The sequence below is a fragment of the Lutra lutra genome, chromosome X (assembly GCF_902655055.1).
Source record: "Lutra lutra chromosome X, mLutLut1.2, whole genome shotgun sequence".
NCBI lineage: Eukaryota > Metazoa > Chordata > Mammalia > Carnivora > Mustelidae > Lutra > Lutra lutra.
Genome location: NC_062296.1, coordinates 11,537,261 through 11,549,278, shown reverse-complemented (window position 1 = coordinate 11,549,278; position 12,018 = coordinate 11,537,261). Strand labels below are relative to the sequence as shown.

Here is a 12,018-nt window from a genome sequence, read left to right as displayed (position 1 = left end):
GAGGAGCCCTAAGGCTCTTTCATAACTCTGGAAAGGTTGTGACTCCCGTGGCGCAGCCAGCAGAGCTACTAGTTCTCTGGGTGAGTGAAATTTAAATAAGCAAGGAAAAGTGTTAAAAAAAAATCACGCAAGTGGAATCTAGTAGCCACCAACCCACCAAAGAACACTGAATTGTGCGAATCGGCTGAGTCGAAGGGTGATCCTTTAAACTTGAGCAGGCTGGCCCTGAAACATGGGCTTTAGCACTCACTCGTTCCTGGCTAAGCCGGGCCCACATCCGGGGTCAACCGGGGTGCCCTGCCTTTACACGCTCCGGTCTCGAGAACCACCCGCCCGCCAGGCCGAGACCCTACCCGCCCCTTTCCCCCCGACCAAGTCTCCGCGCCCCGGGCGCCCCCCCGCCGGCCACGCCCCCACGCGGCGCCGGTCGCCTCCCTGGCCACGCCCCCCGACCCGGGCCGCGCCGGCGCGCCGGCCGCCCAAGTGGCTGTGTGGGCGGAGCTTGCGCAGCCGCCGGACCCCTACGCGCACCGCCCTCCGCCCCTGGCCACCGTGAGCCTCCGCGGACACGCACTTCCTGCGAGGCCTCCGTGCGCACCTTAGCTGAACCGAGCCGAACCCAGCACTTCCAAGTCGTTAGCCATGGTGGACGAGCTGGTGCTGCTCCTGCACGCGCTCCTGATGCGGCACCGCGCCCTGAGCATCGAGAACAGCCAGCTCATGGAACAGCTACGGCTGCTGGTGTGCGAGAGGGCCACCCTGCTGCGCCAGGTACGTCCGCCGAGCTGCCCGGTGCCCTTTCCCGAAACGTTTAGCGGCGAGAGCTCCCGGCTCCCTGAGTTTATCGTGCAGACGGCGTCTTACATGCTGGTCAACGAGAACCGATTCTGCAACGACGCCATGAAGGTGGCATTCCTAATCAGCCTGCTTACCGGGGAAGCCGAGGAGTGGGTGGTGCCCTACATTGAGATGGATAGCCCCATCCTAGGTGATTACCGGGCCTTCCTGGATGAGATGAAACAGTGTTTTGGCTGGGATGACGACGAAGAAGATGACGACGACGACGAAGAAGAAGATGATTACTAGGCCGGGAGACCCTCGGGCCCGGGAGGGGGAGGGCCCTGCACGCAGCCATCCTCTCCCCCCCCTCCCCTGCCCGGCCCGGCTCGGAGCCGCCAAGCTCCCTTTCGTCCCCGGATCCCCTTCCCTACCCTTAACCCTCCGGTTCTCTATCATCCCCCCGTAGTGCTTGCCTTTGTTCCAGGAACAGTGCTCCAGTTACCTGCTGCTGGGGCCTCGCTCTGAAGCGCGCTGCCACCCACTCTGGCCAGCCCCAGCACCCTCCCCTGCTAATTTGGACTGTGTCCTGAGCCCCAGCTATAGGGCAGGCCCCTGTTACAAACTGGTTAGACTACGCACAGCTCTGCCCTGCCGACTGCAAGGCCACCGTCTGCCCAGAGACCTACGCCACTTCACCACCATCCACCACATTCCAGCGACAGACCGCAGCCTTTGAAAATAAGGACCAGCCTAGAAGATGCCTGAGTTGGCTGCATCTCCTCCTCGGACGTTAATTTGGACAGCTCACCAACCCCCAAGGGGCCAGTCTTTCAACCTGGTTAGTTCCCGACCTTCTCCCAGAGTCCTCCCCTTCCCCACCAAATTGCTGCAGGGGCCTAGTGTGCCCAGCAGCCAAATTGTTGACATTTCTTTTCTCCTCTGCACCAGTTTTGCACAGCTCTCCTTTTACTTTCAAAACTGCAGCAGTCCCAACAGATGTGTGCATTTGGACAAACGTACTAAAAACAAAACAAACAAAAACAGGTACTCAGCCCAGCTCCTCAGTACCATCTGGAAAAAGCATTTACGTTCTTTTCAATAAATATCAAGCACTACAAAAAAAAAAAAGAAGAAGAAGAAAGGAGTGTCTTTTAATGGTTAAGTGCTATCATTGGCCTCTACCAATCTCTCTCTGACTCTCATTATTTCCCCTGAGATCAGGGAACCTAGTTCAATCCCAGTATTCGCCACTGTCATCTCTAGGCGACAGAGGACAGCTATCACAGGATTTGATAGAGATTCTGGTACTCTCCTCACCAAGGCATTTCTTAAAGCCCTGGCGAGAGGATTGAGTGTCCTCTGGGGCCTCCAGGGTGGCATGCGTAAGGGGTGGTTGAGCAGGTGGCACACCATCCCAAAGTGGGACACTAGACGTGAAAGGGGACACTATTAATAATTAGACTGGGACAACAAGCATGAGACACATACAATATTCCCATTTTCCTGAGCCTTTGGGTTACTTCCTCAACACTGCTAGGGAAATTCTGCCCCTTAATTCTTACCATCTGAGGACTGCTATTGAGTTAAGACTTAAGTTAACAACGTAGCACCTTTCAGGTGCTTGAGCTAACATTAAATCCTGGGTCCTGGGTGAGTGTACCCATAGGAAATAGTGATCTTAACATTTCATCACCCCAGGTGAACACTCTTAGAGTCCCCAGCCATACATATGTCCCGGATTCCTGCCTATGCAAATTGGCAAGATGCCTGGCTATCTCCTGAACTAGACCTTGTCCTGTTAAGGGGGCTGTGCTGAGACCTCTTTATAGGCCTGGACAGCTCAGGGGCATTGAGGGAATGGGGTGGGTGCTGAGAAGAACTCTTTGAAATGTTAAATTAGGGAAGTTTGGTTGTGGGGTTTGTGGGAGCTGCCTCTGCCAACCAGGAACATTTAGGAGGATTTGAGGGGTTTACAGTTCTCATCTATATCTGCCCAAATGTACTCATTATACCATAACTGGAGTCAGCCCTACCTTAAGATCTCTAATTTAGGTAATAAACTTCCCTATTACATAAGACCTTTTGAGGCTGGTTATTCTTTTATTTTTAATAGTAAACCTCACAGTGTGGATTAAATGAGATTCTGGTCATCATCCTGGTCACCTCACAGGCTTGGATTCATTGAGATTACGCCCATGAGGTCTTTACAGTTGTCCCTACTACATGGTGAACATCCAGTAAATATGGGCTGTTACTCCAGACTTGGGATTGGAAGTCTAACTTGGAAAACAGGTGTCTTGCTGTGAGTTTGGCTTTAGTAGGAAAATGTCAGGGGTGAGCGGGAACGGAACAGGCTCAGGGAGAGGGAATGAAAGCACGCTGAGACATAGTTTACTCATTGGGTTCTGACATAAAGTCAGGTAGAAAGTTTACTTGGTCAACAGGAAAAAGTTTAGGGCAGGAGTGATTTCTCTGGCCTAAGAAAGTTGTTTCTGGAGGGAAACGATGGGTGGATATGGTTTAGCAAAGGAGGTTGAGGCCCAAATGGGGTAAATGTGGGAAAGTGCTAGGCAAGAGCTGAAAGCTAGGTAAAGGGTCCAGGAAGACCAAAAATCAGTCATTCAGAATGATCAGTGGTCCAGGTATACTGAGAGGTGGCCCAGGTATAAGAGTGGTGAATGAAAGGTGGTTGCCCTCACAGTGATTCCGGTTTGTAGCTTTTATGGTGCCTTGAGCCAGAACTAGGTTGGTATCTAGCTCCTGGTAAGGTCTGGAAAGAGAATCTGGACTGTGATTAGATCGGGGAGTGAACTTTCTGGGGGTGGGGGGAAGTTGAAGATGAGTAGACGGGATTTATTCCTTGCCACCAAACCAAGTGAGCACATGCTCTGTGGGGAAGGCAGAGATTTCTGTACAGTGAGGCTGCCGTGCTAAGACAGCATCTAAGGACCATCAAGGAATTTCTGAGATCTGAAACGTACAAACCCTGGGTGCACATGCGCAGGTGTGTGTGTGTGCGTGCGTGTGCATGAGTTTGCTCTGAGTGTGTGAATGTGTATGGCGGGGCAGGGGTGATGTCCTTCTTGTATCCTGGAAGAGCAGGCTATGCTGTGAGCTGTAGAGGACAGTGTGGGAATCTGGCTACTTTGGGGGCAGATTCTGCAAAAAAGCACCGTGTTTGGCAAGGACTCTACCACTCAGGATGAAATAAATTCATGGTGGTGGCATAAGGCAGAGCAAAAGAGAATGAAGAAGTAAATAAGCATGTCTAAAGATAAAAGCACGACTTGGATGCAAACTGTGAAGGTAGAAATGCTGAAATAGCAAATACGAACTTCAGACTCCTGAATTCTCATATTGGTCATACTGGCTTTGAAATGGTCACTGACATGCTATCAAGAAAATGAAAATAATATTAAAGGTCACAATCAATTAATCATATTAAATCTACCAATGTATTTTGGAGTTCCTTAACCATTTGAATAGGTAAACACTGCTATCCCTTACTTAGGTGTTGCTGTGTTTTGCAGGATGGTATATGAAGGTAGAGGTACAATTATGTATGTTGTGTTTGCTTATTTTCTGCTATTACAATGGTGAAAACCTCAGCAGTTTGGAAGTAAGCAGAATAGAGAGAAATGTCTTTTTGAAACTGTGGAACATTTGCTTTTTAATAGGAATTCTAAGAAAATTTCTAGGTTCTTAATGCAATTAAAGCTAATAAATGGGCATCAATTCAAGGTCCTGAGAATGGGTGATTCTCAAGGTCCCAAGGTCCTTGATGGGTGATTAGGTTGAGGAAATTGTATGGAGCAAATTTATTATTTGCATTAAAATATGAATTTTGTTAAAGTTGTGTTTAAAGGATAGTTCAGGTATATTGCTTACAGTCTTATGACCACTTAGGTCTAAAGGTAGATACAATGAACTAGTTCGTGTCCTTTGACAGTACTGGTAGCCACTAACTTCCCTTAATGAGAATCTGATCATGGCCCCTGGATTTTCTCCCCCTTCTGTCTGAAATTCCTCTTAAGATTTTTTTTTTTATCTTTAAATATTCTGTTGTCCGAAGACACTTTTTTTAATGACATAATTACCCTGGGATGGAAGACTTGCTTGGAGTAATTATGAATATCATAGTCAGATTTGTTCATGGAGCAGAAGCCCTCCTCTGGATGAGGAGGGGGGCGGCGCTGGTGAGGTACTGCAAGGGGACTTCGGAATAGCCAGATAGAGCAGCATTTGTGTATCTCCCTTTCTCCCCTTGGGCTGGTGTCTGAGGTGTGATCTGTTACAAATTTTTTTCTTATGATACTATTCATAACATTTACATAATTCCTCCCCTCCCTAAATGATAAATTATTTCATTAGCAAAATTGCAATAATAGATCTTATATTTTAGCCAAAGTCTTTATACAGTTAGTTTAATTGAACAGCCAATTCAGAGTCAACCAGTCAGCTCAAGATAAAAAACTGTCACATGACTGTTTATGTGCCTCATTTTATTTATTTTTTTATGTGCCTCATTTCATCTTTAGTTTTAAAACAAATAATACCAGTAAAGGAAAGCAAAGGGAATTATATTTCAATGGTACCCAAAATAATTGTGATATTTTTTATTTGTCTGTTCTGTAGACACGGATAATTGCATTGCCATACAGGACTTTTAGAAATGTTCATTTGAAGAAAAAAATGTTCATTGTAATGTATGTTAAAATTTTAACATATACACAAGTAGAATAGTATAATGAGCACCTTAAACCCATCTCCAGATTCAAAACCTACCAACATTTTTGCTACCGGATTATCCCTTTTCTTTCTCATAATTTTTATGGAATATTTTATTTTATTTCTGTAGACTGGGGCAGGGAGGGATAGAGGGAGAGCAGAGAGGGAGAGCGAATCCTAAACAGGCTCCATGCCTAGCATGGAGCCACCATACCTGGGGGCTTGATCTCACGCCTGAGATCATGAACTGAGCTGAAATCAAGACACAGATGCTTAACTGAGCCACCCAGATGCTTCTGGAATGTTTTAAATCAAATCCCAAATACATCAATTTGAAGGGTAACTTCAGTACTTCAGTATGTTCCTCTAGCAGATAAAGTTTTAAAAACAATCCATAACATCATCATCACATGTACTGAAATTGACGATGGTTCCTTAATATTTAATACTCAATTCATATTCAAATATTTTTTAAATTATAAATAAAAATGTCTTTTTGATTATTTGCTTGAATTAGTTTTCAGAAAATGTCAACACATTGCATTTGGTTTATATATCTCTTAACCTTCTTTTATTGGTAACAGTTCCCCTCCACTCTTTTTTTCCCCTATAATTTATTTGTTGAGAAAACTGTGTCATTTGTCCTATGGAATTTTTATATTCGGGATTTGCTTTATTTTTTCATATCCTTGCCCAATTTCCTCTTGAGTTGTTGATGTTTCTCAATTTTTTAGATGCTCCTTATTTGTTAGGGATCTGTGATTTATGTTGTAAATATTTATGTCCAGTTTGTCATTTACCTTTTTACGTTCTTCATATTTCATTCTGTTGTGAAAATGTTTAATATATTTCCATTTTTTCCATTCTCTCTTCTCATTCCTGTGCTTCCCAGTTTATGTGCATTACTTTTTTCTCTTAGTGTTTATACCTTTAAATAGTGTATATACCTCTATTATTTTTCAGATACGAATGATCTGTTTTGACTCTCAGCCATGAAAGATGAGGAACTCAACATATGCACTAATTCTATTTCCCTATCAACTTTGTAAGTTACGTCATTTCTATGTTGTTCCTGTTTGTAACACTTACATATTTTTCTGTGACCATCATCCCCTCTTCTTGTTATCTTAATATATCTAATAAATGAAATAATTATCTCGTTCAATTTTCATAATCTCTTTTGGTTAGCCAAGGGTATTTTTTTTCTTTTCCTTTTTTAGTTGTTTCTTTAAAAAAAAAGAACCTCCTAGAACTATGTGCTCTGAGTTTTGAAGGTGAATGGTTTTGTTATGGGTAGAGTTGGTGGGACACACTTTCTCTTCTTTCATTTCTCTACTAACTTTTAGCTTTGACTTATTTTGTAGAAGTCTGAGGTCATCTTAATATTTTTCACTCATAATCGATTTGATATTTTTCTTGAGTTCCCAGATATTTTTTCTTTACATTTGAATAGAGTATATCTGAGTGTTATTTATTGTTTGTCGTATTTTGTGGAACCTAGTATGACCATTTAATAGGTAGGTTCAAGGCCTGATTCATTTATGCAAAGCTGTCTGAATTATTTCTTTAAATGCATATAATATATACTGATATATATGTTGACTCTCCCTTTTACCTACCCTCGATATTTTAAATGTTCTCAGGCTTTTCATTGTATTTTTTTATTTGAGAGAGAGAACAAGTGATGGGGAGAAGGGCAGAGGGAAAGAGAGGAAGCGTGAGGGGCAGACTTCCCACTGAGCAAAGACCCTGATTTGGGGCTCAATCTCAGGACCTTGAGATCATGACCTAAACTGAAGGCAGACACTTAACCCATTGAGCCACCCAGGTGCCCCTGTTCTCAGGCTTTTAAAATGTTTTCTTCATTTTTCTTTTATTCCACTTACTTTTTTTAAAATTTATTTTATTTTATTTTTTATAAACATATAATATATTTTTATCCCCAGGGGTACAGGTCTGTGACTTGCCAGGTTTACACACTTCACAGCACTCACCATAGCACATACCCTCCCCAATGTCCATAACCCCACCCCCCCAACCCCCCTCCCCCCATCAACCCTCAATTTGTTTTGTGAGATTAAGAGTCACTTATGGTTTGTCTCCCTCCCAATCCCATCTTGTTTCATTTACTCTTCTCCTACCCCCTTAACCCCCCATGTTGCATCTCCTCTCCCTCATATCAGGGAGATCATATGATAGTTGTCTTTCTCCGATTGACTTATTTCGCTAAGCATGATACCTTCTAGTTCCATCCACGTCATCACAAATGGCAAGATTTCATTTCTTTTGATGGCTGCATAGTATTCCATTGTGTATATATACCACATCTTCTTTATCCATTCATCTGTTGATGGACATCTAGGTTCTTTCCATAGTTTGGCTATTGTAGACATTGCTGCTATAAACATTCGGGTGCACGTGCCCCTTCGGATCACTACATTTGTACCTTTAGGGTAAATACCCAGCAGTGCAATTGCTGGGTCATGGGGTGGTTCTATTTTCAACATTTTGAGGAACCTCCATGCTGTTTTCCAGAGTGGTTGCACCAGCTTGCATTCCCACCAACAGTGTAGGAGGGTTCCCCTTTCTTCGCATCCTCGCCAGCATCTGTCATTTCCTGACTTGTTAATTTTAGCCATTCTGACTGGTGTGAGGTGATATCTCCTTGTGGTTTTGATTTGTATTTCCCTGATGCCGAGTGATAGGGAGCACTTTTTCATGTGTCTGTTGGCCATCTGGATGTCTTCTTTGCAGAAATGTCTGTTCATGTCTTCTGCCCATTTCTTGATTGGATTATTTGTTCTTTGGGTGTTGTGTTTGCTGAGTTCTTTATAGATTTTGGACACTAGCCCTTTATCTGATATGTCGTTTGCAAATATCTTCCCCCATTCTGTCAGTTGTCTTTTGGTTTTGTTAACTGTTTCCTTTGCTGTGCAAAAGCTTTTGATCTTGGAAATAAAGGCCTTAAACTATTCTGCTTACTTTTATCAATCTGCTTACTTTTATCAATCCCATTTTCTATGTGCTTTACAGTGCTATCAGGAGTACCAGTCGTTATTTGCGCTGCTTCCAACCTGGCTTCATTTCTGCAATAGTTTGGTTTTTCTTCCACTTCTTTGCCCAGTGCTGCCAGCTCCTGTTTTAGCTTCTGTTGACTCCTGCATATTTCTGAAGCTCATATCTCTGATTTATTCTCTTGTCGTGTAGCTATGATTCCTTTTTATTTTTAAAGTTGATGGTGATATATTGTGATACAATGTGTCAGTGATCGAATAAGTCACTTCTGTTTCCTGGCAATATTTTTCTGTGGAGCATTATTTGCCATTTTCTCCCCTGTGGCAGTATTCCAAGAATCCTTTCAGGATCTTGTCTACTTCCTAGTAAGGCCACTCTTCCTCAGCAGGGATAGTCAGCCTTCTTTGTCTTTTTCAGTCCAGTCCCAAAATAATTTCCTCTGGCACAGATAAGTCAACATTGGTAGCTTATACCTTGCCTACTTCCCACTTTCCAAAGATGAGACAAATCTGATCCCCTACCTCTTTGTTTTAACATGTCACGGGTCACTTCAGTAGCATCAGGAAGAACCTGGAAGGTAATTAAAATATTGATGACTTACAATACTTCCTCACTATAGCTGTGTGTGTGTGCGTGTGTGTGTGTGCGCGCGCGTGTGTGTGCGTGTGTGTGTTTCAAAAATCAATTTTACTATCAAGTTTTGGAACGACTGTTTCTTCCCATGTGTATCAGGAAGACAAATGGAAGGGTTTTCGGCATCTGTACAGTAGAGGAGATGCTTGTGTAGACATCTGATCAATGTGTATGCAGGAAAAAGAAAGAAATCTGTTATCCATTGGAAGAAGAGTTGGGAAGGTTGAAATTAGTATCAGAAAACGGACCTTTGAAGAGATAGACAAGTGTATATGGAAAGATCAGTTTGTTGTGAGCTGAGAATAGTTTGTTCTTAAAGTTTGAGTTCAATGAGAATGTGCTGGTGATCAGAAAGATCTTTGATCCCTGTTGTGGCTTTGCCACAGATTTACTTAGCCAACCCCAGACAGTTTACTTGACTCTAAACTTCTGTACCTGTAACATGGGAATAATTACAGCTCAGGACTAATATAAGAAAAAACTGCTTAGGGGGCACCTGGGTGGCTCAGTTGTTAAGCATCTACCTTTGGCTCAGGTAGTGGTCTCAGGGTCCTGGGATCGAGCCACTGCTCAGTGGGAAGCCTGCTTCTCCCTCTCCTCCCCACCTGTGCTCTCTGTCACTCATTCTCTCTCTCTCTCAGAACAAAGCAAAGCAAAACAAAACAAAACAAGAAACACAAAACTGCATAGCATCTTATCTGGTAATCAGTAAATGTTAACTTCATTCTTTTCTTCAATAGAGATTAGTAAAATAGAAATGTGAGATTGACTGTTATGGCAGACTTGCATGTTCTGGTAGAGAGATAATGATATTGGGACGTGTGGAATATCAGGAGAAAAGCTATCTAACACATTAAAATAAACAGTAATATCAGAGGGAAATTCATAGGAGTAGATAGTAAAGATTAATTCACATGTGAACAGCACTTGACACTTTAAAAGTTGCTTTTGCATTCATTTTCTTCTTTGCGACTCACACCAACTCAGCAGAGGATTTTTATTTACATTTTACAGTTTGGGATAGAGATGCTCAAGGACTTGTTCATGGTAGAAAGTGTCAGAATTGGGGCCAGAAATTCCCACCCCAAATCCAGTGCTCTTTTTATAATTTCATGTTGCCTTTGAAAGTAATGCCTTGTTCAGGTTGCTTATCTCTCATTGATCTTTGCTTCTTTGTAACCTGAAGTATTTTCATTAGGGGGTAACTTCGCAGGTCCTTCTCTCATTTAACAAAATAGCCCTTAGAATGAGCAACAGGCCCTGTCCCCTCCAACTCTGAACTTCTGTGATAACATCCCCATTTTGTACAAACACTGGCACTTGCAGGAACGGGTATGAACTTTGGAAAAAGATGCTGGGATTACCCTTTTATTTTTTAACAGCAACAACAACAATGCCAAAATGTTTATCAAAGGAGACAGACTTAGATAAATTAGGATAAATTACATCCCTCTATGAGCTACAATGCTGGGGTAAAACTAATATTTTCTTTATATTTATGAGGGGAATTTCTAATAGGAATTGTTAAGGATAAAAGGAATTCAGAGATATATGTAGAGGATGATGCCATTTACAAATATTTTAGTATTGATTTATTTATTTCAGTGGGGAGGGGTAGAGGGAGAAGGAGAGAGAGAAACCCAGGCCGACTCCATGCTGAGCACAATGTGGGGTTCAATCTCACGACCCTGAGATCACTACCTGAGCCGAAACCAAAAGTTGGATTCTTAACTGACTGCACCACCCAGGCGCAGTATATTGTATATTGTAAAATATATAAATATTTTAGGGGCGCCTGGGTGGCTCAGTGGGTTAAGCCGCTGCCTTCGGCTCAGGTCATGATCCCAGGTCCTGGGTTCGAGCCCCACATCAGGCTTTCTGCTCAGCGGGGAGCCTGCTTCCTCCTCTCTCTCTGCCTGCCTCTCTGCTTACTTGTGATTTCTCTCTGTCAAATAAATAAATAAAATCTTTAAAAAAAAATAAAATAAAATATATAAATATTTTAAAACCTACATGTGTATGAATGTCTGTATGTGTGTGTGTATACATACATGTACAAAAGGTGAAAAGAACAGAATGATAAATGCCAAATTTTAAAGTGTTCACCTTAGAGAAAGGAGTAGCATGAAAGGAATCTTTTTGCTATTTTATTCTTTGTTGCTCATCTTTATTATAATGAGCACTAGTAGTTGAAAACAAATAGAATTAGCACTTATTCTGGAAAAGTTATGGTGAAAATGAAAAACAATTGTTGGCACTATTATAAAATAGTGCTCTTTTGGAAACAACAATTCATATTGTAGGAACCATAAACCGATTCACAACTTGTTAGAAAATACAGATAATTGGTTTTATAAATTCTGTTATGTTACTTTAATTCTACTGAACAGTTATTAATAAAACTGTTTTATCAGTGGAAACAAGCTATACTCAGACATTTACTTTAGTGGTACTCAGGTCAGTACATTTGGATACCAGTACATTCCCCTCATACCTCTTCAGGTTGTCTCTTTCTTTTCAGCTACTGTTGCCTTAGTTCACATGCTCATTGCCTGCCAGGTTTATCTGAATGGACTCCCAGATGATCCTTCTTCTTACTGGCTCTCTTCTTTCTAACCTGTTCTTCTCATTGCTGTTAGTGTTTTTTTTTTTTTTAAGATTTTATTTATTTATTTGACAGACAGAGATCACAAGTAAGCAGAGAGGCAGGCGGAGAGAGAAAGGGGGAAGCAGGCTCCCTGCTGAGCAGAGAGCCAGATGCAGGGCTTGATCCCAGGACTCTGGGATCATAACCTGAGCTGAAGACAGAGGCTTTAACCTACTGAGCCACCCAGGCGCCCTTAGTGTCTTTTGATACCTAAA

At 42.5% G+C, this 12,018-nt stretch overlaps 1 protein-coding gene across 1 annotated transcript; it reads left to right on the top strand.

The window, feature by feature from the left end:
• Positions 1–494: 494 nt before the first annotated feature.
• LDOC1 (LDOC1 regulator of NFKB signaling) lies at positions 495–2,858 on the top strand. The gene has a single exon (XM_047716428.1). It carries the CDS (start codon positions 643–645, stop codon positions 1,084–1,086), a length of 444 nt encoding a protein of 147 aa, XP_047572384.1. The 5' UTR covers positions 495–642; the 3' UTR covers positions 1,087–2,858.
• Positions 2,859–12,018: the final 9,160 nt, after the last annotated feature.

What these genes read in the sequence shown, in the direction of transcription:
- LDOC1 (XM_047716428.1), top strand. Translation starts at nt 643, where the DNA reads ATGGTGGACGAGCTGGTGCTGCTCCTGCACGCGCTCCTGATGCGGCAC.